General features: G+C 41.9%; 1 protein-coding gene across 1 annotated transcript; it reads right to left on the bottom strand.

Moving 5' to 3' along the window:
- Nucleotides 1-1,576: 1,576 nt before the first annotated feature.
- anos1a (anosmin 1a) lies at nt 1,577-18,148 on the bottom strand (the record flags this gene model as incomplete). Its single annotated transcript, XM_083900415.1, has 14 exons — nt 1,577-1,629; nt 1,904-2,045; nt 2,742-2,977; nt 3,053-3,224; nt 3,295-3,383; nt 3,584-3,691; nt 4,238-4,364; nt 5,423-5,628; nt 6,257-6,386; nt 6,489-6,673; nt 7,217-7,439; nt 8,222-8,290; nt 15,497-15,544; nt 17,930-18,148. 14 exons carry the CDS (start codon nt 18,146-18,148, stop codon nt 1,577-1,579), a joined length of 2,007 nt encoding a protein of 668 aa, XP_083756541.1.
- Between the last annotated feature and the right edge of the window lie 6,828 nt (nt 18,149-24,976).

Genomic DNA, 24,976 nt, shown 5'->3' with positions numbered 1-24,976 from the left:
TCCTGCTCTGTTTCCCGGTAAATCCGCCTCCACAGGAAGTCAACAAAACACAGCTGTGTTAATTGCGCCATATGTAAGAATGTGGCCAAAAACAGTTACTACATTCAAATTCAAAATACCAAGGTCTTTTAGGTTTCATTTTCTGACGTAACTGGCAACCCGTGGTTGCTCGGCCGCTGAGACTCTACGGACTGCAATGATTGATAGACGGCGGTAGGTGGCGCCACATGACAAAACATGTTGTTGTTGGTGAGTTCAGTTTGTTATATGAACATTATTCCTGAGTCTCTGTGACATTTTATGGCCTAACCCTGAACCCATCACTGGCATGAGCCAACCAATCAACTCGCACACCACAAGATACAATGCACATGATATATAACACAAGAAAAGCACAATTACAAAAAAAGCATATTTAAAAATGTAACTTTAGTCCACACACTTTAGTCCACACATATTGTGTCCTCGAGTCCAAGCGAACATAATTGTGCCAAATGTGAAAGTATTAAAATGGACGGATAGAAAACTTGAAAACTTAATCCCTCCAGTCACGGCTTTCACCTGGAAATCAACTCGCAAATCTTTGCATGTGACACTCTCATCATCAAAAAGGCCAATGCGTGTGTGGATATTCATAGAAATGTGCTGTGGCGCAATCACTGCTGCAGTTTCTCAGACGCGTGTTTGTGTGCAGCACATGTGTTTTGCAATCCCCCCAACTCAAGAATAACGGAGGGAGAATTAAAGTGCAGAGCTTTGTTTTCTCACGGCTTCACTCCACTCTCCTCCCGCAGGAATTACAGCCTCAGTAACGCCGTCATTTTTCATTCTCTCCGCGCATAATAAAGGTCACTGTTGGATACTGAATTTAAAAACAAAATGCTGATGAAGGAGCAAGTAATTAAAAACAGCACATGTGCAAAGTAGGTTGTACACATATCGACATGGAATTTTATCTTCAGTTTTAAAAAAACAACAACAACACAACAGCTTTGTACAGGAGGGGTCTCGTGAGGTTTACAAAAGGCTGAGCGCACACAAAGTACACACATGCATCGTGCTTTACAGGTTTCCAGACACAGAAACGACCACGACTAATAAATACTGACAGACAAGTATATACAGCATTTACAGATCACAGGGAGCTGGACAGAAAAGGAACAACACAGAGACGCTGACAACACTTACAGACATGGTGGTGGGGGCTTGCATGCAGTCCATAGGCTGTGTATAAAAAGTGGATGATCCTAGAGTCTAAGCAGGAAAGAAACTTATTATTGGATAGCCACCAGGGGGAGACTACACAGGTTGCAAAAAAAGTACACCAATTGATGGAAATGGGCTTTTACTTTCACTTGGTGTACATGTGTAAGGATTTTTCTATCGCTATTTGAAGATAAAGCACAAAAACTGACGACCAAATTGTGAGCAGATGGATGGATGGATGGAGGCAAAGTCCACTTTTATAACAGCTAGCGGGCGCAGCTGTAATAATAACAGTCGACGACAGATACTGCGGGCAGAGATGCTGCACTCGTCCTCTCGATCTGTGGAGTCCGCGTTTGGTTCGCTCCACTCAGTGTCTCTCTATGCTCGGCTGTTTGTGATGATGCTTCCTCAGCCTGGATCCTGGATGAGGGCAAATACAAACACATTTAAAAACAGTTGGAGATGTATTTCCGCGCTGTAAGTAATCACATTTAATTTTGCTTTTGTAACTATAAATGTCTGCATCTTGTCTTGTACAACCCTGACAGGAGATTTTCCAGTGGATTAGACTTCTGCTCAGATTTATGCAGGACTAATCTATTCTGGAAATCACGTAATCTAATAATGAATTAATATAAGCAGTGTAAGATATGAAATATTTTATTTCATTTGTTCCTATTTTGTATTTTCTTACTGTGCTTCGTGGCACTTTGGTATCCAGGAGTCTGGAAGTTTCTGCTGGTTGCAGGACTTTCACCCTCTGCTGTAATGGCGTGAACCTCCAGCCTGTACAAACTGGCACGTTTCAAGCCTGACGCCACCACGACTTTACTGTCCTGAACAAGAGGAGACAAAAAGAAAATGCGGTGATGGAGAAAGAGGAAAACGCAGCAGTTTAATGTTTAAAATGCTTAAGGGGTTTAAAGAATTGTTGGGGGTGCTGCAGACTAAACAGATTTTCAAGTTTTTGATGGCCCAGTGAACTGAGAGGGAAAATAGAAACCTCACCTAAACCTGCATAAAAGCAGAAAAAGCAAAGCTGAACTTGCATAAAACGGGAAAATTACAAATCTGGCTCTGCATAAAAGCTGGAAATTCAGATTCAAACGTGTAAAATTGGAATACACAGATCTAAACATGCATAAAGCTGAAAAATACAGATCTAAACCTGCATCCATTTGAAAATAGATAGTCTGAATGTGTATAAAACTGGAAAATATAGATCTAAACATGCATAGAGCTGCAAAATATGGATTTAAACATGCATAAAACTGGAAAATACTAATATGAATCTGCATAAACCTGGAACATACAGATCTAAACATGCCTAAAGCTGCAAAATATAGATTTAAACATGCATACAACTGGAAAATACAGATCTAAACATGCATAAAGCTGCAAAATATAGATTTAAACATGCATACAACTGGAAAATACAGATCTAAACATGCATAAAGCTGCAAAATATAGATTTAAACATGCATAAAACTGGAAAATACAGCTCTAAGCCTGTGTTAAAGTCTCGTACTGACCGGTGGCAGGATCTGGGACTGGGAGATGAGGCTGTGATGCAGCTTGTTGTTGTTGTTTTTGTTGTGGCGGTTCGTGGGGACAAGCTCCGCCCACGTCACCTGGTAACCCGTCAGCTGCTGGTGTGTCAGAGCCTCGGACGAGTCCCAGCTAAAGATGGCCGTCACGTTGTCTCCCTGCAGCTTGAAGGCTGCTGTCAGGTTAGCGGCCTTCACGAGGACCTTCTGAGGAGACACTGCTGAAGCAGAGAAAATGAACTTCATTAAACTGCACCTCATCAAGTTCCTAACACTTGAGCTTCCGGTTGTCTCACATGTCTCTCCAGCACAGGTGATAGGGTTTGGACTCTTGGCCTGGATGCTGGCACAGGAAGGAGTGAAGAAGCTGGTGCTTTCTGCCAGAGGACGACTCTTCCTGCTGAATGGCTGGAGAAGGACTTTATATTTGCAGGAGAAGAGGAGGCCGTGCACGCTGATGAAGTTCTCCTAGACAGAAAAAAAATATCACCTTTGACTCCAAACAAGGCCAGGGATGCACTTTTGCCTGGTGTCATACCTGTGTGCTGGCCTTCTCCATGGGTCTGGTCTGGTTGTGTCCACAGTATTCTGGTCCCCACTGGACTTTGTAGAAGTCAACAGAAGGATCTACACAAACAACAAACAACAACAGCTCATGGCACTGCTCTGGAAAGGCAGACTCTTTGTCTATTGGAGGAATGCGAAAGGGGAGTTGCCGGCCAGCAGAAGTCCTCTATTTCATTCTTCACCAGCAACAGAGAATTTCCACAACAACATTAATCAGCACTGACGTAGAATAAAAGACAATAGAATACAAACAAACATACCAGTGCTGCTCTGCCAGTAAATGTGAACTCGTAGCTGTCCGTCCTGGTAGAACGGTGTTCCCACGTCCAGGACGTCACCTGTGGGTTTGCTTGGAGCAGAACTGATTCCTTTAAAATAAAGAAAGAAGACAATGAGTGTGACATTTATAAATGTAATTAACTTGTTCATACAGTATTTTTTTATTTTTTTTAACCTTTTCATCTTGAACACTACCGGAAAACCATCTTTTTCTGTAAATGACTAATGCAAATCACCTCCATTATTCCATAATGATGCACCCACACAGACAATCATTACTGTAATTGTTGAGAACATTTTCTCTTTTCATCGTAATGTCATTTTGAGAGGGGACCGCCATGTTTTGAATCAAAAGTTCAAGGAGTTTTTTTTTTTTTTTTTCGCAAATTTAAATTACATATCAAGAAGCAGTCCTTTATATCTTTAACTTTCAAATGTCATTCATTCAAATGCCATCAGAAATTCAAAAGGAACTGCAGGGACTCTAATTCTACACGCTGCAATTTTAAAGATACTCCGAGGACCAAGAATTAATCCTCGCAGCAGAAGGGGAGATCTCTTTGAGACATTTTGGCGTGCACATGTTAATTGAATTAACCGATAGAGTTGTCAAGCTGAAGAGGAATAAGACATACTGCGCTGGGTGGTGAAGTGGAGGACGGCTCGACGTCCTTTGAGCTGAGTTTGTCCCCAGTAGGACACAGCCTGGACCTCCACCCTGTAGCTCCTATTAAGCTGCATGCTGTCCAGCTCCACCACGCACTGCACACACACACACACACACACACACACACACACACAATTTCACTGACATTTTCTCATGCCTTTTCCATCAGCTGCCAAAAACATTTGTTCATAAAGTGGAATAATCAACCCCGTGGCAGGAGAAAAAAATGATTTTATCCACTTCATGAAAGGCTCACCTCATGAAACCTCAGCCTACATGAGTCTAAAATATCTTAAGAAAAATGTTTTTTTTCCCTCACATACGGCTTTTACTTTCCGGAAATTGAAGTTACTCTCCCACACCAAAGTCCATTCAGAAAATCAACAATTTTAAATCAAGGCTACACTGAGGTCGTTGATCCTCTGCTGCCTTCATCACTAAGTTCAACTATGTTTATCTTACATCAGTGGTTGAAATACTTTATTTTAGATCGACCTCAGTGGCAGAAATGTACCGAACAAGGCAGCAGCAGACCAGAAACTTGTGTGACCTCATAAGCTAAAAATGCAGGGAAAATCGGCTAATTGCAAAGTTCGTTAACACTTTAGATTAGGGAACACATATTCACCATTAACTAGGTGCTTAATAACATCCATATAAGTACACTCTTAGAAATAAAAGTGCTAAGTAGAAACATAAAGTTCTTCGGCTTGTCATAGGAAAACCCTTTTTGGCAGGGTTCCACCAAGAACCCTTGAAAAACCCTTTATTCAGGAAAGGTTTTTCAGAAGCAAATGGTTCAAAGTAGAACCTCAGCCCTTGTAGAAGGACCCTTTTAGAACCCTTATTTCTAAGAGTGTAGCATACTAGTCCTTTATTAGTAAATATGAAGCATGTATTAACACCTTATGTAGGATAAATCTTAATTCATGTCATAATAGAGGTAGAATAAGGTTATGTAGAATAAGGTGTTAATACGTGCTTAATGATTACTAATAAAGGGTTAGTATGCCACTTATATATGATAGTTAGCACCTAGTTAATGGTGAATATGTGTTCTCTAATCTAAAGTGTTGACCAAAGTTAAATTTATCATAGACTCATGGTGGTTATTATTGTTTAAATGCAGCGTCATGCTAACATCCATCCTTACCCCTCTGACCGTCTTCCTCCTCTTGGTCGAGGATGACGCAGACAAGTGCCCCACGGCCGTCCAGCTCCAGCCGACCTTGTAGTGGTGGACGGGGACGTCGAGGTCAGCGGGCATGCTCCACTGGAGCCTGGCTGACACCATCCTGCTGGGGCCAAAGCTCATATTGGCCACTCTCAGTTCTGTGGGAGCAGCAGGACTGGAGGGGTCTGGAAGGGGAACATAAGGAAACATTATGATGCAGTTGTGATTGTTTAATTTGACCAGTTGTTTTTGTATTCTTTATGTTATTTTTTCAGCTCTTTGACTCATAAAACTTGACAGAAACACAACAAAGAGCAGTATAGGGCTTTTATTTTCTTTGAAGGAAGTGACTTTGAATCCCAACTTCCTCTGTTGTTGTGGGAATATGAGACGTGTTTTGGGTCAAGTGGCCCTTTAAGTGAATCAATCTTGATAAAATCTGGAAGCTATTTTAAGTTACATTATTCATCCAGCCAGAGATGAAAAAAAAGCATATCTATATGTATTTATCATAATTTAATGGTTATTTCAGCCATAAAACTTTCAAAAAGGTTAACAAATAAGCACCAATGTACATCTAAGTACAGTCACTTTAAGTTAAATTGATCAAAAATACATTTAAATATATGTTTTATTATAGAAGTAGGGGCAGAATAACGCTGTAAATAAATATGTTTGTAATTGACAAACAAAAGTTGAGCTTCAACACTCACTGTTATCAGGATATTTTTTGCTGCCTTTCACTTGCTTATTTCCTCATATTGACTCATATTGTGTCGTTTAATGTCTTCGTGCAGGACACGGCGCTCTGACCTCTGCTGGAGTGGATGTGCTTGCTGGGTGTCGTGAAACCTCTGGTGCCGTGAGTGTTGACAGCTGCCACTCTGAACTGGTACCAGCGTCCCGGTCGGATGTCGGTCAGCCTGACTCTCTGCTCCGTGGTCTGCGAGGGTTCAAAGAGAGACAATATGTTCACAAAACAGTCAAAACAAGAATCTAATGTTTTGTCACTGTCGAAGATATGTTTCTCGCGGAGTTAAGAAACCTGTGCAACCCCCTGCCAGGAGGTGGCGGTGTCCTCGCTGGGCTGGATGCCAAAGTTCCACCTCCTCTGCAGGACGTAGACCACCGGCTCAGCGGAGACGTTGAAGCGGGAAGACCAACGCACCTCCAGCTCTCTGGGCAGGAGTTCTCCAAAGCTCAGCTCTTTCCTCGGCTTCAGGGGAGAACCTGAAGGTACATGAAGGTACGTTCATTTCATTTCTGACATTGCGACAGCCATTTACGAACCGTTATTACCAATGTACATGGATCGGTCACGGCTGTGCCGCGTGTGTCTTTTTTCATGCGTAAGCTGCCTTTGTTATTGTCGTGTTATCACATGTATTAGGTTTATAGCAATGTTGGAGCGACATTAGACACATATATTTCACATCAACTTATAGAGGATTTTCCTTTGAGAACCAAAAGATGGGATTTTGAGGACAAGAGATGCTGAAAAGGAAACAGTTTCAGATGCGGCCCTCAGATCAGAGCCACGTGGCTGCCAAAATAATACGTTGTGGCTACTAAATAGGTATAACGTGCGCACACAAAATACTAATTAGTTCCCACAAAATAGGTGTATGTAATGTTATTGCATTATCATGATGGAATATCATGATATAATTCTATTTTTTTCATTTGACCGGCCTCTAATGACCAGACTAGATGCTCAGATTATTTGAGTTTGAGCCTCCAGATTGAGCGCTAATATAACGCTGCGTTACTGACCCTTGTAAAGGTCTTTCGGAGACTGGCAGGTGTGGCCACAGCCGTTGGAGCAGCACTTCCTCTGAGCCGAGCACTCGCCGTCGCGGTCGCAGCTCTCGACGCAGGCGGCGGCGAAACCGCGGGCTCTGTCTGGAGGCGGACAGGTGCCCTGCTTCACCGCCAACGCCGACTGGAGGAACTCGCAGCTGGTCACACACTCCCAGTGCCTCCTGGGAAACGCACGCTGGACAGGGTTGGAGGAGGGACACGGGTTATTATCACTGTGAATGTAGATCTTTATAGTGTTTAGAAAACATTCTCACTATTTATTACCTTAGGTTTTTACTATGTGCGCTGCTGTTTTGCTGCAAATATCCCTGACGTTGGACTAATACAGGCTGAATTCATCATATCTTATGTTGTTTATATCTTATCTTATATTTAGACAAAGCAAAGAATTTCATTTCAGGAAAACTGAACACAAATTCAGATCTGAATTTAGCAGACGTACTAAGTAATTCTGGTGGTTTGAAATATTAAAAAGTGCTTATCAAATCAATTATTGAAACACATATAAAGTCCGATTGAACATAGCTCAATCCGATGTATTCTAAATCACATTAAAGCATGAATAAAATTGTCTGGACAAGAGACATAAAAACTGGATTAATTTTCTTTTTACTCACTGAAGTCGATCAGTTTCTTGTCTGATTCTGTAATTCTCAGTCACTTCCACTCATACGTCATAAATAGAGACTCAAAAAGGCTATTTTGAAAAACCTTCGCAGACAGGAGCTCATCAGGATTGACTGTTCTGTTTATCCATCAATGCTGGGCTGTTTGTCGCGGCCACTGTTGCCTCCTCTTCCACCTCCGCTTTGTGAAAACAAGCTCACGTTTACTCGATCTTACATCAGATCGATAACGCCACTCACACAGAGCGTCTCCGCCCCGGGGTTGTTTTGTCGAAGTCTTCCCGCAAACAGAAAGCATGCAGTGTGACCAGTGTGTTGTGTTGCACTGTACCTCACAAAGGTCTCTGCAGTTACTCCTGTTCTTCTTCATCTGCCAGGAATCTTTGCAGGGCTCCAGGCACTGTGGACGTGAAGAAGAGTCACAGAAGAAGAAGAAGGTTGGAAGCTTTTTTTTCATGATTAAAAAAAGATTTCTGATTGTTTTAACATCTTAAATGTGTGTTTCTTTGCTCCACATGACAAATAAATCACAATTTTGTGGTTCGTGGACAAAACGAGGCATCGAGAACATCGTCATTTCCAGGTTTGACAAACGCTGATCAATGTTTTTTAAACATTTTATTGACCAAACGATTGATCTGTCAATTATTTTCTCGATATAAAAGTGCGAAGTAGAACCATATAAGGTTCTTCAACTTGTCTTCATAGAAGAACCCTTTTTCGAGGGTTCCACCTAGACCCCTTTTAAACCCCTTTAATCAGGAAAGGGGTTTTAAATGGTTCTCTGGATCAAAATGGTTCTAACTGGAACCATTAGTGTTACCAGTGTGTAGTGTTTTTCAGAAGAAAACAGTTCCAGGTAGAACCTCAGCCCTTGTAGAAGAAGGACCCTTTTGGAACCCTTATTACTAAGAGTGTACACTGCTTTAATGCACCATTTAACATCCTACCAGAAAACTTAGTGTCACCTTTGTAAACAGCTCTCTCTCCTGCACCAAAGTCCATTAAGGAAATCAGTGATTTTAGCTAGCAGGGACACAGAAGCTGCAGGTCTACACTCTTAGAAATAAGGGTTCCAAAAGGGTCCTTCTACAAGAGGCTGAGGTTCTACCTGGAACCATTTGCTTCTGAAAAACCCTTTCCAGAAGAAAGGTTCCACCTGGAGCCAAAAAGGGTTCTCCTACGAGGACAAGCCAAAGAACCTTATATGGTTCTTTGCACTGTGGTAAGTTTCTGTCATTAGAAGCTTCTGTAACACTTTAGATTAGAGAACACATATTCACCATTAACTAGGTGCTCACTAACATATATAAGTAACATACTGGCCCTTTATTAGTTATCATAAAGCACGTATCAACACCTTATTCTACATAATCTTATTCTACCTCAATTATGACAATTAATACATAACGTGTTAATACATGCTTCATATTTACTAATAAAGGGCCAGTATATGCATGTTAGAAAGCACCCGAAGTGTTCCTCAAAATCCCAAAGCATTTACCCAAAGATGTGACCTCAGTGTCCTCAGAGGAGGGGGGGAAAAAAACATTTCAACGTGGTCTTATCTTGCCAGTAAGAGAGTGTAAATGTAATGTTTGGTATAGCTGGTGTTCCAGTGTCTGTGAGGACAATGTGGCCTCTGTACAGTAAGCAGAGGCAGCGGAGGGGATGGAGCGTGCACTGGTGTAATTTCATGCTGTAGTGAGAAACAGTGGGGAGGTGAGCAAATGTTACAGAGGCAGCACAAGGACACGCGGAGAGTTGTTGGGAAAGTTTTAGACGAGCGCTGACCAAACCCTGAACACGACTTGTGTTTACGAAGATCTGCAGAGAAGATGTCGCAGGGGTTTGTTTGGATAATTTGATTCTCTTAGAGACGGAAAAAAGTGAGGCTCGACGAATGAGACCTACCTGTCTATTTATCTGGCAAGTTTGCAAACAGATCACTCTAAAACCACAAACCCTCTTGTTTCCAGACCACAACCCTTCCACCCTTCTGTCATGAGTCAGTTTAACATTACAATCTTCGTATGGCAAATCCCACATTTATATTAAATAGACGTGACGCCCGTATGACAGGAGTCCATTAGATCTGTCAGTCTGCGCCATTATTTCACAATAAAATTAACTGAGCCGATAGGAGGAGGCATTTTCTGTAATAGCGCACTGATTATTATTTAATTAAAATCACGATCCAGTTGAATGATAATGCTTAATATAGCCAAGACTGCCCTGTTGAGCGGCAATTATATTTTTACACCACATTTCTTTCTAGACCATTCAGGCAGATCCTCTAAAAGAAGATACTGTATAAACCATTGGTTCTCAAAGTGCGGCCCGCGAGCCAATGGCGGCCCACAGAAACATTTCTGGTGGCCCGCAATGAATTACAGTTGAGTTTTAATCCAGGAGCTACTAAGATTGTTAAATGTTTATTGGACATTACTGGATACAGACCAATAAGTGTAAACTGTAGAACTGCAATCTGGTCATTAAAATTATTATTATTATAATAATAACCCCTGGTATGAGCTGTGGAAAATATCTATAAATATCTACAATATCTATCTGTGAAGTTGCCTGTTCAGACTGGAAATGTTGTTGTTTATCAAAATAGATTTCGTTGCTTGTTCTTTTTCCGCACATTTCACTGCCTATTTATTTCAATAGCTCAGGCCTGCACTGCAATATTCTGAACAGATGAGCACATTTTCTTATTCTAGAGACATTTTGTGCCAATTCTCCTCATATAAGTTGCACTGCTGTTGTGACCCGTCATTACTTTACTGCTTTACTGTCATGTACTACATTTCCAGAGTCTACAGAGCCTCAGACCAGTGATGTCTGAAGAGGCTTACGTTCAAATGCACACAGATACTGTTGTGGAGAGCAACTATCGCCGCGGCGGCACAGTGAAGAAGGTCTTGAAGCATGTCTGATATTCCTGTGGCAGCGCTGCCATCTCTCTGCTCTCTCTCCCCTCCAGAGGACTCGTCACCTAATCCAAACTGACGTTCCCGCTATCGCGCCGTTCCCGTTGAACGCCGGCGTCAGTTTTCCACCCCATTTCGAGCTCAAATCAAGCATTCCTCTCCGCTAAACCGCAAATAAAGCTGACTGGGTCGGACTTTGTGATGTGATGCGGTTGAGAGATTTGAAAACAAACCTCAGTCCGTTATTTGTAGCAAGACAAGAGATTTTTTTTCTTCCACAAACTGAAATTTGTTCAGGGTCCGAGTTGATTTCTTAGGTCGGGTGTACAGGACTTGTGTTTATTTAGTAGCGGTGTGTGTGTGTGTGTGTGTGTGTGTGTGTGTGTGTGTGTGTGTGTTTTGGCAGCAGTTGTGCACCACTCCTCCATGAGCAACAAGAGATAATGTAGGGGACATCTTCTCTGCTGACCATGTGAAATGCTGTTTTTTGCTGCTCGACCTTTTTTGTCTCGCTGCCCAGACAAAGCCCTCGGAGAGGAAATAAACCCTGTAGTGTTTGTCTGCTGCTTCTTGTTTTTCGCAACTTGCATTGTCTTTGTAAAAAGTATATGGTTTAAAAATGTGACTGTGAGTAGAAGACAGACAGAAAGGAAAGAAAAAAATGCCTGGCGTTGAGTCAAACATCACAGGGAGGCCGCTCAGGGAGTATTGAAGTCCACTAATGACTGCTGACCGCTCGTTACACAACGCTCAATGCCAATTGTCGAGGTTGCAAGCTGAGACACCAGCGTCCCTCCGTGTCCCTCCGTGGTTCTCATGCTACAGCGGTGCCATCTTAAACTCTTTTTAAAGAGCTGAAATGAAGTGGACTGTGTGGGAGCCGTGTTGCTAATCAACACTGGCACTCGCAAAAATGGCCGTCTGCCTGGAGAAGATAGCGACAGAAGGATTAACAAGCTCTCGTTACCGCAAGGGGTCCACGAGGAAGACAGTGGGGGGGGGGGGGGGGGGGGGGCAAATGGTCACGAGCCAAAAGCGATGCGTAACAACAAGCTACGACAAGCTTCTCATCAGGCTCGTCTGAACTGAGGAGCTGGACGGCCATGAATCGATATCGTCGCACTGGTGTCTGCAGAAAGGCACCAGGAATATCTTTGGGAAACTTCATTTGTCGGAGTGAGAAAGTAAATCTTTATCACATTAAAAGTTACAAAGTGCACACAATGAAAATCACCCTCTGCAATATCTCAAGAATATGTTTGTCACTTCATCTTGTCACTACATCAACATCCTTTTGTAACTGGAAACTGAAAGTGTGTAATACTCCCACTCTACTCTCACACCAAAGTCCATTGAGGAAATTGTCATTTTTTAGCTCACAGGGACACAGGAGCTGCTGGTCTACTGTCAACTCGCTTGCTGCTCGCCAAAGTTCGTATCACTGCGAATAATCTGAACAAAGGATTTCAAAGACCGACGCCACAAAATAAAATATTTGAAATTGAACCCTCTGAAGGCAAGAGTCGATCAACAACTCCTGTGTGCGCGGTCGAGTAAAATCACTGATTTTAAGTGGTTTACAACATGACACAAAGTTCAGTTTTCAGTCAGAAAAGGTGTGTGAAAGTGTGAAAAAGTGGCAAACATATGCTTAGAACATCGTACATCTATCGACCAGACCCCAATCTGGCAACCAGAGACTGGCAACCCAATATTGTTATGCTATAGCTTACATATCAAGTCTTTAAAAATAACCTTATATAATATATTATACAGATAATTTAAGTTGCACGCTGAAACCAACATGGGGGTATTACGGTAATTATGCCGTAATAACCCCTCTTTGTCTCAATTAAAAATATACCGTAATAAACCCATGTTGGCTTTGATGTGCAACTTGTCAGCTTTCAGAAACTGCTGGATTTTTTTCCGATAGCACAACTGCTGCAGAATTACGGTAACCGAAAATGCACTTGCGGAAACGTGACGTCTGCGATACGATCTCTGTGATAAAGGGTTAAAAAACGAAATCTTAGTCTATGAAATCTCTAATATCTGCTTGTTTTACAGCCTTTTTCTAATAGCAAATTGAAGTTGAAACTTCCTCTGTATCCATAATGTATTTTAGAGCAATTTTAATTTTCACAATAATATCATGAATTAAATTGGAAATTCTTATATTGTCCCATGTCTGATCAAGCTTGCCAAACATGTACCACGTTTATTCACGTCTGGGGAAACCACTATATGATGTATAGCGTGTCTGACAGTAAAGGGCCAAGTCTGGTGATGAATGATAAGAGCTGAGAAATAAGTAATAACCACCAGTGTCCCCCGCATGCATCGGCGCGTACACACATCTACATGTGCGCACACATACAAAGCACGGTGATTTATTACAGGAACAAACACACACGCAAACACGGACATGTTTGCCTGCAGACAGAAGCAGGTACACGTCCACACACCATATGCACGGTGGAGGCAGAGTGATTTATCACAGGCCCACGCTTTTCCCTGTCTTTATTCTGATCAGCTAAATGAAACATTTATAAATGCACAGATGATGTGAAGGGCATGTATAAGTGAAGAGAGACGCTGTAGTGTCTGGGAGGACAAAGTGAGCGATGGGGAACCCCTGCGGTGCTTTAAAGCGCGGCATTTATTTCCATTTTATGACTGAAACCGTTTGTGCGTTTCTTCTTGCTACATTTTCATATTCAGAGTTCAAACATTAAAATGTAGAAATAAGGATCCACAGGAGGGTCACACTGGGGGGGAAGCTGTGCCAATCTCAGCTGACATAGGGCGATAGGCTGGGTACACCCTGGACAGATCGTCAGTCCATTGCAGGGTCACATATAGAGACAAACAACCATTCACTCTCACAGTCAATTTAGAGTGTCCAATTTACCTCATCCCCATATTGCATGTTTTTGGACTGTGGGAGGAAGCCGGAGAACTCGGAGAAAACCCACGCACACACAGGGAGAACATGCAAACTCCATGCAGAAAAACCCTTGTTCCAACCAGGGCTCGAACCCTTTGTAAACCGTTCACTCCCTGTACCAAAGTCCATAGAGGAACTCTCAGATTTTACACAAGCGTGGCTGATTTCATTTTGTGAAATTAGTGTTTGAAATCACTCCATTTCTGGATCTTCAAAAGTGAAGCCCAATTTATACTTCTGCGTAAAGTGCTTTTCATAGGTTACGCAGAGTCCTCTGCGTCGACGCAGAACCTGTTGTAGAGTCTCTGCGTCGTCTCCGGCTGCAGGGAATATTTTGTGTCCGTCACTCTGTCAAGGGACAACAGAGACGGCAAGAGCTGCGATTGGTCCTCAGGACAGGCCGAGCGAAGCTGCTCTGTGCCGGCTCTCAGTGCGCACCGGGCGTCCTGACAGAGGCGGAGCTGAGCACCGCCGACTTCGTCGCTGCCGAACTATAAATACGTCATATCTTTACACACACAGCACATGTTTAGACTCTAAATGGCCAATTTCTCGCCTCAAATTATCTTAAAACTGCGTTCCGGGACACAGAAAATTGACAAACGGCCACTGTTTCAACAACAACAAGTCTTTCTCCCTCGGACGCCATTGCTCACTGTAGCCAAAAGCACAACAACCTTGCGCAGCGACCCCTACTGGGAAATTGCAGCGCATATCCGTCACCACGACGCAGAAGTATAAAGGCTCGAGCGGTCTACGTGGTGACGCAGACGGATAACGCATTACGCAGTCGGAGAAGTATAATGTGGCCTTGACGCCAACTTAACAAATGTGGCAGCAGTCGACCAGCAGCTAATGTTGCAGCTAAAACACAAAGTGAGTCGTTCATAATGACCATTTTGTTCAGAAATGGCCGAGAACATAATCAAAACATACAAAAACAGACTTAGTTATCGATAGATATTAAGGTGTGCAGGTATGTGACTATGTCTAAAGTCTCTTTTCCATTAGTGCGTCACGCCTCGACTCAACTCGCCTCGCATGGTACGTTTATTTTGCCTTTCCATAAGCGATAGTACCTGGCACCTGGTGCTTTTTTTTAAGTACCTGATACTATGCGTGATGTCGTCAGACTTCCGGCCAACGATTGGTCAGAGTGCCGTCACAGGAATGAGGCATGAGCAAGACGTCCGGCACAAGAATCAAACCGAACAATGCCGTTAAATGCAGTTAAAAAGACTTAACATTCCTAAAAAATGTGTGTTAATCTCCAACAATTTCCAAGTTAATGTCTAAAATCTCATCATTTAACAGAGGAGCCTGGTGTGTTTAGTGACAGCCCTGCTGAAAGCCTGCGATTTCAACCACAATCACAAACCCTGCTCCTGTATTTGCCTCTGTGCTCTGGTCATGGAGGACTTACTGAACAAATCTTTTTCAATAACTGATTCTAATGATTCAGTTACACTGAGAACAACTGCTTTGCAAGTCACTCGTCACTTGTTTGTGTGTCGCGTGTAAAACGAAGTCACTGCAGTTTCATGCACCTGAGGCGAGGCGAGCTGGGACCACGTCGTGGAAAAATGACACTGACCTCATAAAAATCACCCTTCAAAAAAACTTGAACTGTCCCTTTAAGCATTAAGTCAGCGACAGGCTATTGCGACCTGAAGCCGAAACAGTTGTTTTGGACATTTTCGAAAGGTGAGAAGTGACTTACCTTTGCACACTGCTTATGATTCTGACACCAGCCCAAGGATCCATTATTCTACAGAGGAGGAGATGAAACAAAAGAGAGAAGCACACATTAACACATTTGTTTGTTGTTGATTTTATGTACGTGGAAATAAGCACATTTCAACCGCTTCATTATGGTTTGCTCGGATGTAGCAGCTCAGAGCAGAGCAGGTGGTGTGATAGTGGTTCACACTTTGAATTGCATAAGTGCGATGTTCTGTATCAGGACAACAAGAGACTTTTTTATTCTTTTCTTTTCATTCATTACTGCTGCTGTTAATATCGTCTCTTCATTATTCTGTCTATTATTCCCTGCTGCAGTAACAGAAGTCCAAATTGTGCCTTATTCATTTGTTTATTTTTCATTAATAAAGTTGTAGTGATTTCCCATTATTTAATGATTCATAATTCCACATTAAGAAGATATTGGAAGAGCAAACAACACAGTGACTGTTGTACAGGCGGTGGTGACTGGAGATGAGAGCATGCGACCTTTCAGACACTGACATTTTGTTCCGTCAATAAATAAATAGAGCGTGATCGATGGAGAGCCGAGTGTATATCTCGTCTCCTCGGGGGCTGCAGATTAGTGTGAGTGAAGGTCTCGCTTCCTCGACTTCTTCAGGACTATAACTGAGCACAAAGTCTCAGCAGTGATGACATGTAAGGACGCTGGGAGCAGTTTGGTATGAGCTCACAATCTGAGGACTGAACCATCATCGTCTGGGATTATCATTGGTCTAAGTGACGGAAGAAGGCTGTGCCATTACTCAGAGGACACAGTGTGTAAACTATGATCTACACCATGATGATGAGAACAAGCCACATCATTTGCTGTGGAACTATTCCACAAATTGTCATAAAACTAATTCATATTCCTTTTTTTTAAGATAGTATTAAATTAAACTTTTTTGGTGTTATCTTCTAAAAATCTTGTAGACTTATTCATGACAGGCATCATCATGCTGTGCATAACTTCATATTTTTCCCCCATACTGTTATATAAGTTATGAAAAACGTCCAGTACAGTAAAATTACCAATACAGTGTAACATAAAAATCAGACGACAGCATTGTGATATCGGGATAATCAGAAATACAAAAAGCATTAATATGCAACTTGGAAGAGCTGCCTTGTGCCACTAGTGCAGGGGTGTCAAACTTATTTTCACTGTGGGCCACATCAGCATAACTGTTATCCCCAAAGGGCCAGATGTAACTGTCATATATATAGAACAAATATAACTAAATGTAACCAAATATAATGTAAAATAAAGGTAACTACTCCGTAACATATTGCTAAATAACTTCCTGTATTTTATTACTTATTCAATTTCACTCGTCGCATGATGCATATACAATGATACACTGCGATTTAGTGGCGGGATGCCGTCACTTTGCGGGTAACGCAATCGCCATGCATTGTGGGAAATGTAGTTTATGGTCAACACACGCCTTAAAGCAGCATAGACCTATTTTAACACAGATTTTTTAAGACCAATTAATCACTCCAGGGCCACATATAATGATGTGGTGGGCCACATCTGGTCCCTGGGCCTTGAGTTTGACACATGCGATTTACACCATGATGATGAGAACAAGCAGTATCATTTACTGTGGAACTATTACACAAATTGTCATCTTCTTTTTTTTTTTTAGACAGTATTAAACTAATTTTTTTGGTGTTATCTTAGCATTTTAAAAATGATTTCATGACAGGCATCATCATGCTGTGCATAACTTCATATTTTTCCCACTCTGTAAAGTTATGAAAATAGTCCAGGGAGGTCACATGACGACTCTCGGTTAACATCGCACCTGCTTTAACTGTACTTAAAATAAGAATGACCAATACTGTGCAACATAAAAATGAGACGACGTGATATCGTGATAATCAGAAATACAAAATGTATTAATATGCGACATGGAAAAGCTGCCTTGTGCCACTAGGGGGAGCCTGCATCCATCGAAAACATTCACATCATGATTATATAAGAGTCTAATTTAAGCTCCTCACTAAAGTGATTTCAGTGTGTTTTAGTGAGCTTTTAAGCGTTTAAAGTACGTTATTCCACTTTTTAAAATAATAGCATGAATCACATTGAATGTGGTGATTGTGCTGTGTAAACAGATACAAACAAAAAGCACAACCAATCATGCAAAGCAGGTGTGAAAACTCTCTCTGAGTTGATTTGGCCCTTTAAAACTCTGCCTGAATTCATTTGAGTTCACAGATTTATTATGATTCTATTTAACGGCTTTTAAAAAATGAGCTACAAAGCATCACAAATGCTTGGGCACAACAATCACTAAATCTCTGTGGCTACAGCTGCGCGTGATTGCCCTGCAGTGACAAAGCGCTGCATAAGCCGTGCGCGCCGTGCGCACCGCGCCGGTGCCATGATCCACGTCCTTACCTGCAGCGATGTGGAGAGCGCAGCGACGCTGTGCAGACTCAGACACCGGGACGCACACCTCGCCCTGGACACACTCTCCGGCCAGGACTCACCGTCATCATCCTCATCATCATCAGCCAGCTTTGCGTGCTGCTGCTGCTGCTGCTGATGCTGCTGCTGCTTCCTGGCGCACACGCTGGAGCTGAGGAGGAAAATAATCCACAGAGACGACGCCAGCATCCTCTTCTTATTATGTTTTGCAAGGCTGTGTGAAACAAGAGGATTCAGTGAGGGAGTAATCTGATGGAAGTCCAGCTTAACTAGAAACTATATAGACAAGGGAGGAGCTATAAGAGCAAGGCGTTCACAGTGAGGGTCAGGATGCTGCTGCTGCTGCTGCTGCTGCATGGATGAATCCCACCTTCAAGCGCTCAGGTCACAACAGATGTCATGCATCCACAAGTTCACAGTTGTTTGCGCAGTGTCATAACAATCAACTAAAACTGTCTGAAGAGAAATTATAAAGTACATGCAGGGCCAAAGGACCTTTATGGAGCTGAATTACCGATAAAGGCACTTAAAAAGTTTAATTTTTGGGATCACTTGGTTATTTCTGGATATTTAATAGCTATGTCCAGATCAATTTCTTCCTGGCACCAGGTGGATGAGGTACGAACCAAGAAACAAACATATTAATGTCAGAGTTCTCTTTCTCTCTCTAATCTAAGTCTTTAAAACCAGATACTTGTCGATCTCGGACAACAGATTTTATTCACTTACCTCACCTAAGGTGCCATATGTAAGAATGTGGCCAAAAACGGTTACTACATTCAAATTCAAAATACTTCTCTTGTAGATCTTGTAGAACCTAAATCTTTTAGGTTTGTTTAGGGTGTTTCGTTTTCTGACATAACTGGCAACCCGTGGTTGCTCAGCAGCTGAGACTCTACTGACTGCAATGATTGGTAGACGGCGGTAGGTGGCGCCACATGCCAAAACATGATTTCAAAACATAAACATGATTTGCAGTCTGCAAAATATTTTTTTTAATGCAAATATTTTGTCTGTACTGTTGTTGTTGGTGAGTTCATTTTGTTATATGAACATTATTCCTGAGTCTCTGTGACATATTAGGAGGATTTTATGGCCAGTTGCTTTAGATTTATTACATAATGCACCTTTAAGAATATGGTTGCTATACTTTATCTCAGCCTTTTCTGACTGGAAACTTTAATTCCTTTCTTTGCTCACTGTCCTAACACCAAAGCCCATAAGACAAAATCAGCTATTTTACATCACAGCACACGATGTGTTATTCTTTTGTTATTTAAATCATTGTTACGGATTAAACAATGATATAAATTCACCAAATAAGGCAACCAGAGCTCCTGAGCCTCTGTGAGCTATCCATAGCCCAAAACATGCATCCCATAGCCCAAAACAATATGTCAGATTATCGGCCCAGGGTGTCAGATGAGATCGCCTCCACAACTCCTCCTACACTTCTGAACTGATCTGAACTCTTGTCCAAAAAAAAAATCAATAGAAACCCAACAATAGACCTGAACTCATCATCACGGGCCACTGAGGAGCGACGACAGCTACAGCATTAGCATCATATGGATTTATTTATCGGAGTGCTGCCGCAACATTAGCAAAACTCACTCCGTTACAATACTTCACATGCTTTATGGCACATTTCCACTGCTTTTATATCATAGTAGGACCAGATGTTGCAGCACAAGGGAAACTATCTCACACCTCTCGCTGTTATATTAATGCAGAGGAAGCGTTTATGTTGGTAAATCTGTGATTTTAGACACACACACACACAGGTGGAAAACATTTTCCAGAAACGTGCGAGCATATTCTTCTCTTTCAGGGAATCCCAGTTGTAATCTTCACTGGTAGCGTCAAAAACGGCAGCATTTTTATGGACTCTTCCATTAAGAGCAACCACAAACATATCTCTCATAAGCAGCAGCTGGTTTCCTCGCCCGCAGGGGGAAGAAAGAAAACATGACGTTTTGGAAACTGTGAAAAAAGAACCCCTCCTTGGTGGTTGCTGGTTCTCTCACGCCTGGCACATGGGGGCCCCCGCTCGCGCTGCAGGAGAATCCCGCAGTGTTAACGAGACGCCTCTATTTCCCAGACATTTACAAACACACGTATGCCGTGGTGGTGGTGCTCTCTCTCTCTCTCTGAGGTTTTATAGTAGTTTGTCTTTTACGAGCTAAATGAGCCTTTGCAGAGGAGAGTTTTTACCTCTCCAAATCATAGCGAGTGAGGTTCATTACACCAACATTTGTGACATCTCATAGACCAGAAAGGCTGCAATGCTGAATACACTTCTTGTGTTGACTGTCGGCCAGATGTTTTCCTGAAATAAGGTGTTGATGAAATTAGTGCGTCCAGACCTGGTGGTCCAGCCACAACAGGAAGAGGAAAATCCCTCTGAGCCTCCTGTCTGACGTGATCGTCCACTCACAAATAAAACAACACACGATGACGACATAATTGCCTCATTGTGTGTGTTTAACGTTGCATACCAATTTGCTCTTGGGGCAAATACTGACCCTAGTTTTCCCCAAAAATTTCAAAAATGTCAAGACGACACCAGTTAAAGTTACTCTACGTAGGATTTTGTTAGTGTCGCTGATCGATCATTTCATAATAATCTTGATCTGTCATGTAAATAAAATACTCTAGGCTCTATTTTACCTCACAACTACATCATGGGACCAATTACGGGGTATTCACTTCTCCTAATCTGTATACTATGTATTTTAAGCACTACTAAAAGGCTCACCGACTAAAATCTATGTCTGCTTAAAGCTAGGTTTATGGTCGCCGTAGTGTGCCGGGTGCGTGCCAAAAATTACGTCATACCCTGTGTCGCGCCAACCGTGTGAGCTCCAAAAGGTGGCTCGGTGCTAGGGCGAGCACCTCTGAAGTTTTCTCACTTTGGCGGCTGCGGCGCAACACTAACTCTTCATTTTCAATGGAAGGCTGGCCGAGCAGGTCCGCTTTTACAAGCACTCTTCTGACTCTTCTGTCCGAGAGCAGATCGCTTTGTGAAGGGCAAAAGTCAAGCCCATAGAAAGAGTGGTGACTCAGGGGGAAAAGCTCTTTCTGTGATTCTGGTGGAGCTGGGATGGCTGTCCCAATACGTAAAACACAGAGAGAGTCATTTTGAGACCAATGTAAGCAATATTCGGAAAGTTGTTTACTACTGTTGCTAGGCAGCTGACGTTTATCCGGCAACACAAGTTGAATATTTTGGTTGTACGCCCCCTGCCGCTGTGGCAAATACTGCAAAGGACAACTCGCTGAGCATAAACGCATCTGTTCGTGTGCGAGTATTAAAAAAAATGCTCTGATGTCTTTGATATCTTAGGAATATGTTTACCCCATTTTCTCAGCACTGGGACACCTTTTCTGTCTGGTTTCCGCTTGCTCGGTAAACCACTCACTTTCTACACCAAAGTCCATTGAGGAAATCAGCGATTTCACGTCATTGCACGCAGACGTTGTTGAATCCACTGCTGCCTCCATCAATAAGTCCAACTGGGTCATAATGTGACTTTGGTGTTTAGTAAGTATGCGTCACTTGGCTCACTCCAAACAAAGGAGTTCTAACAAGGCAGCCGGAGACCAGAAACTCCTGATTCCCTGAGGGCTTAAAATGCTGATTTTCTCTATGGACTTTGGTGTGGTAGAGTGAGTGGGAGCTGCTGTTCTGTTCTGGTAACGTTTTTTTAAAAATTTTTTATCATTTCTGCCCAAGTATGTTCGTGTGCGTGTTTTGCGGAATCCCAGTTTTTAGTGTTTTAGTATTTCAATCCTGCTCTCAGGCACTTTTTTTTACTGAAGGGAAACCCCCACTTAATGGGGTACACCTCATAAAGAGCAAGGCAGTTGTTTTACTGGTGGGGAGGATGGAGGATGGAGCCCCCCCCCCCCTCCCTCATTCAGTCCACATGGAAGCTTGTGTGCCCGTTACCAAGGTTATACATGAAAAAATAGCTTCAGGTATTTATTTAATATGAGTGAGAAATTGTTCAAAGACGTTTTTGGTCCTCGCTGTCTCGCTGAGGTAGTATTACTGCCTCTAAAACAACATCCACACCACAGTATAAATGTGCTCCAACAAAAGTAAATGTTGTCTTGAAAATGCTTCCAGACATCTTCATACCTTCTGTTTTTTTTATTTTTCTTGCGGTCAAAGTGGCAGCAAACAAAACAAGCTCAGTCCAGATGTGAAATCTCCTCCAGTGGACTTCCCTCCATCTGCTCCTGGTGGATCTTGAGACATTCAGAGGTCAGATGGGAGATGTATTCCCTGCAGCTCTGCCCTGGGTCTTCTGCCCACTGGACGTGTGCTGAGTAGCAGCAGCAGCAGAGATAGAGAGCGAGAGAGAGAGGACTTCACGTGATGACATGTCTGAATCACAGCAGCAGGCGCTGATCTGTGGGCCCTCTGCACAGCAGCCATTTTGGCAGGTCACAGTTGGAAAAGCACAGGTGTAGATAATCGAGCGAACGAAGGCCAAGTCTGCTTCGCTTCCTCAGTTTCTAAACACAGCCGTCATTAAAGTGATCCTGTCATCCTGTGCAAACGCCCCCCCTTTAAAACTTCTCAGCTCTAGTTCTAGATAATGATGATAACATGTCGATTGAGGGGAGGGATTACACGGGTCACTAACTCTTCACTGTAACATGCGTTAGTTCAGTTGAAGTGTGCTTGTATGGCAACTGACACAGTCAGCGCACACTGTGTCACCATTTTGCATTAAAAAAATCTTTTGCAGACTGCAAGTCATGTTTATGTTTTGAAACCATGTTTTGGCATATGGCGCCACCTACCGCTGTCTAACAATCATTGCAGTCAGTAGAGTCTCAGCTGCCGAGCAACCACGGGTTGCCGGTTACGTCAGAAAACAAAACCTAAAAGACCTCGGTATTTTGAATTTGAATGTAGTAATCATTTTTGGCCACATTCTTACATATGGCACCTTTAACTTATTGAGACATATAATGTTGTTTGAATTGAAAAAGTGTAAAAAAAAATATTTTGTTTTTGCAGCCTTAGAATAACTTTAGATAAGAGCCACCATCAGAACAGTCAAACTATCCAGAGCATGAGTTTTGCATTTGAAGCCGAAATAAATACTATATGAAGGCCGCCATAGTTCCCTGTTTTGGAGAGAGAGGAAACTTCTATTTGTAACGCTCTACAACCTCAACATTAGATGTCACTAGTCACGTAGACGAGCAATTCTGGGGGACAGTTCTCGGAACAGGAGGCACTTACTGTGTGTCAGAACCTCATACATCCTAAACTAAACTATTACTTCAAGCTTTTGTCTCCGTTATTAACTGCGCTCGGCAACAGTGTAAGGCCTTTTCTGGCGCTAAATCGCTCTGTCAAGTGACAAACCAAAACCCGAGCTGTCTGCTCATAACGCATGCAAGAGGAGAGCCGCGGAGGAGAGCACATTTATCTCTATTTCCGCTGATCTTTGCTCATGACTGGAGAAAATGTATTGCATTAGCATACATTCTGCACACACACACACACACACACAAAAATCCTTCATTAAACTGCAGGTGAAATGATTTGACTTAAATAATTGATAAACCTAGCGACGCGTCAGTTAAATTTCGGCGTGGAGAAGGGACAGCACCGAAATGTCACTAAGTGTCATTATTTGTCTTATTAATAATGCCCTTAACACCCCCTACCCTCCCATTCTCTCACACACACACCCACACACACAAAGGCAGTGATGGATGCTCATCCGGCGGCACAGTGCTTTACTGCCATCTAGTATCACCAAGCAGTACTGATCCGGAATCCTTAAAAATCCAAAATAAATAAATAAATAACTGTGACCAAAGGATAAAAATCGATATAAAAATAGAACTACTTTTGGTCAATAAAGATAACACATGATATAATGACTGTGTGCAAACACCATTCATCTTCTATGAAGACAAATCAGACAGATATTGGTGCAGAAGAAGAAGAAGAGCACAATCAGTGGAAGAGCAAAAAAATGTGTCTTCAAGTCTCAGTTGCCACAGAAAAGGTTGCTTTTCAAAATAAGTGTGAACAGGAAAACTTCTTTTAAAAAGTAAGGAACATATATGCAAACACCATTTTACTTCATCGGTTGTTCCAAGTCATCGGTTAAATGACCTCATCCTTGTGTGGGAGTGGTCACTTTTGTTCAAATTTGTGTCAAAAAACAACAAAATAAAAACAAAATATTTATAAATATATATGTATACATACATACGTATATACACATTTTGAAGTGCATATATATGTATACATATATACACATATATAAGTAAATATATTCATATATATGTATATATATATGTGTATATATATATATATATACACATATATAAGTCTTCACTCTTCACTCTCCTATCACTTTAATGAGTGGACTATATATGTAAACATACATACATACATATATAAGTGTATATTTTCATATATGTATACATATATGTGTATATATATATATATACACATATATACACACATACATATATATATATATATACATATATATATACATATATAAGTCTTCACTCTGATTTATCACTTTAATGAGCGGACTTGTGTCAAAATCCTTGGGTGAAGAAACATTTTGCGTTGCCGCTTCTTACTCCATCGACACAAATGTGCTGTTCCTCTTTGGAGCAGTTTAATGTTTGAGCAGAGGTGACGCAATATGGTTTCAGAAGTTAACACTAACGCAAAAAAAAAAGAGTTGGCTTCAATAAATGATAAACCTCAACATGTATCATTTAAAATCCATCGTGAAGAAGGACGGCACCAAAATGTCACTCGGTTCCATTATTTGTCTTATTAATAATGCTTCTCTCTCCCACACACACACACACACACAAATGAATCTACACAGTGCTTTACTGCCATCTAATGTCACCATGCAGTTCTGATCCTCAAATTAAAACCTCAAAAATCCTGTCCACACACAATGAATAATGATAAAATGTTGAACAACAATAAAGATAGACGTGATAATGACT

Source organism: Microchirus variegatus (assembly GCF_963457635.1).
Source record: "Microchirus variegatus genome assembly, chromosome: 1".
Classification (NCBI taxonomy): Eukaryota; Metazoa; Chordata; class Actinopteri; order Pleuronectiformes; family Soleidae; genus Microchirus; species Microchirus variegatus.
Note: the sequence above shows the minus strand (reverse complement) of the source record. Positions and strands in the feature narration are given on the sequence as shown.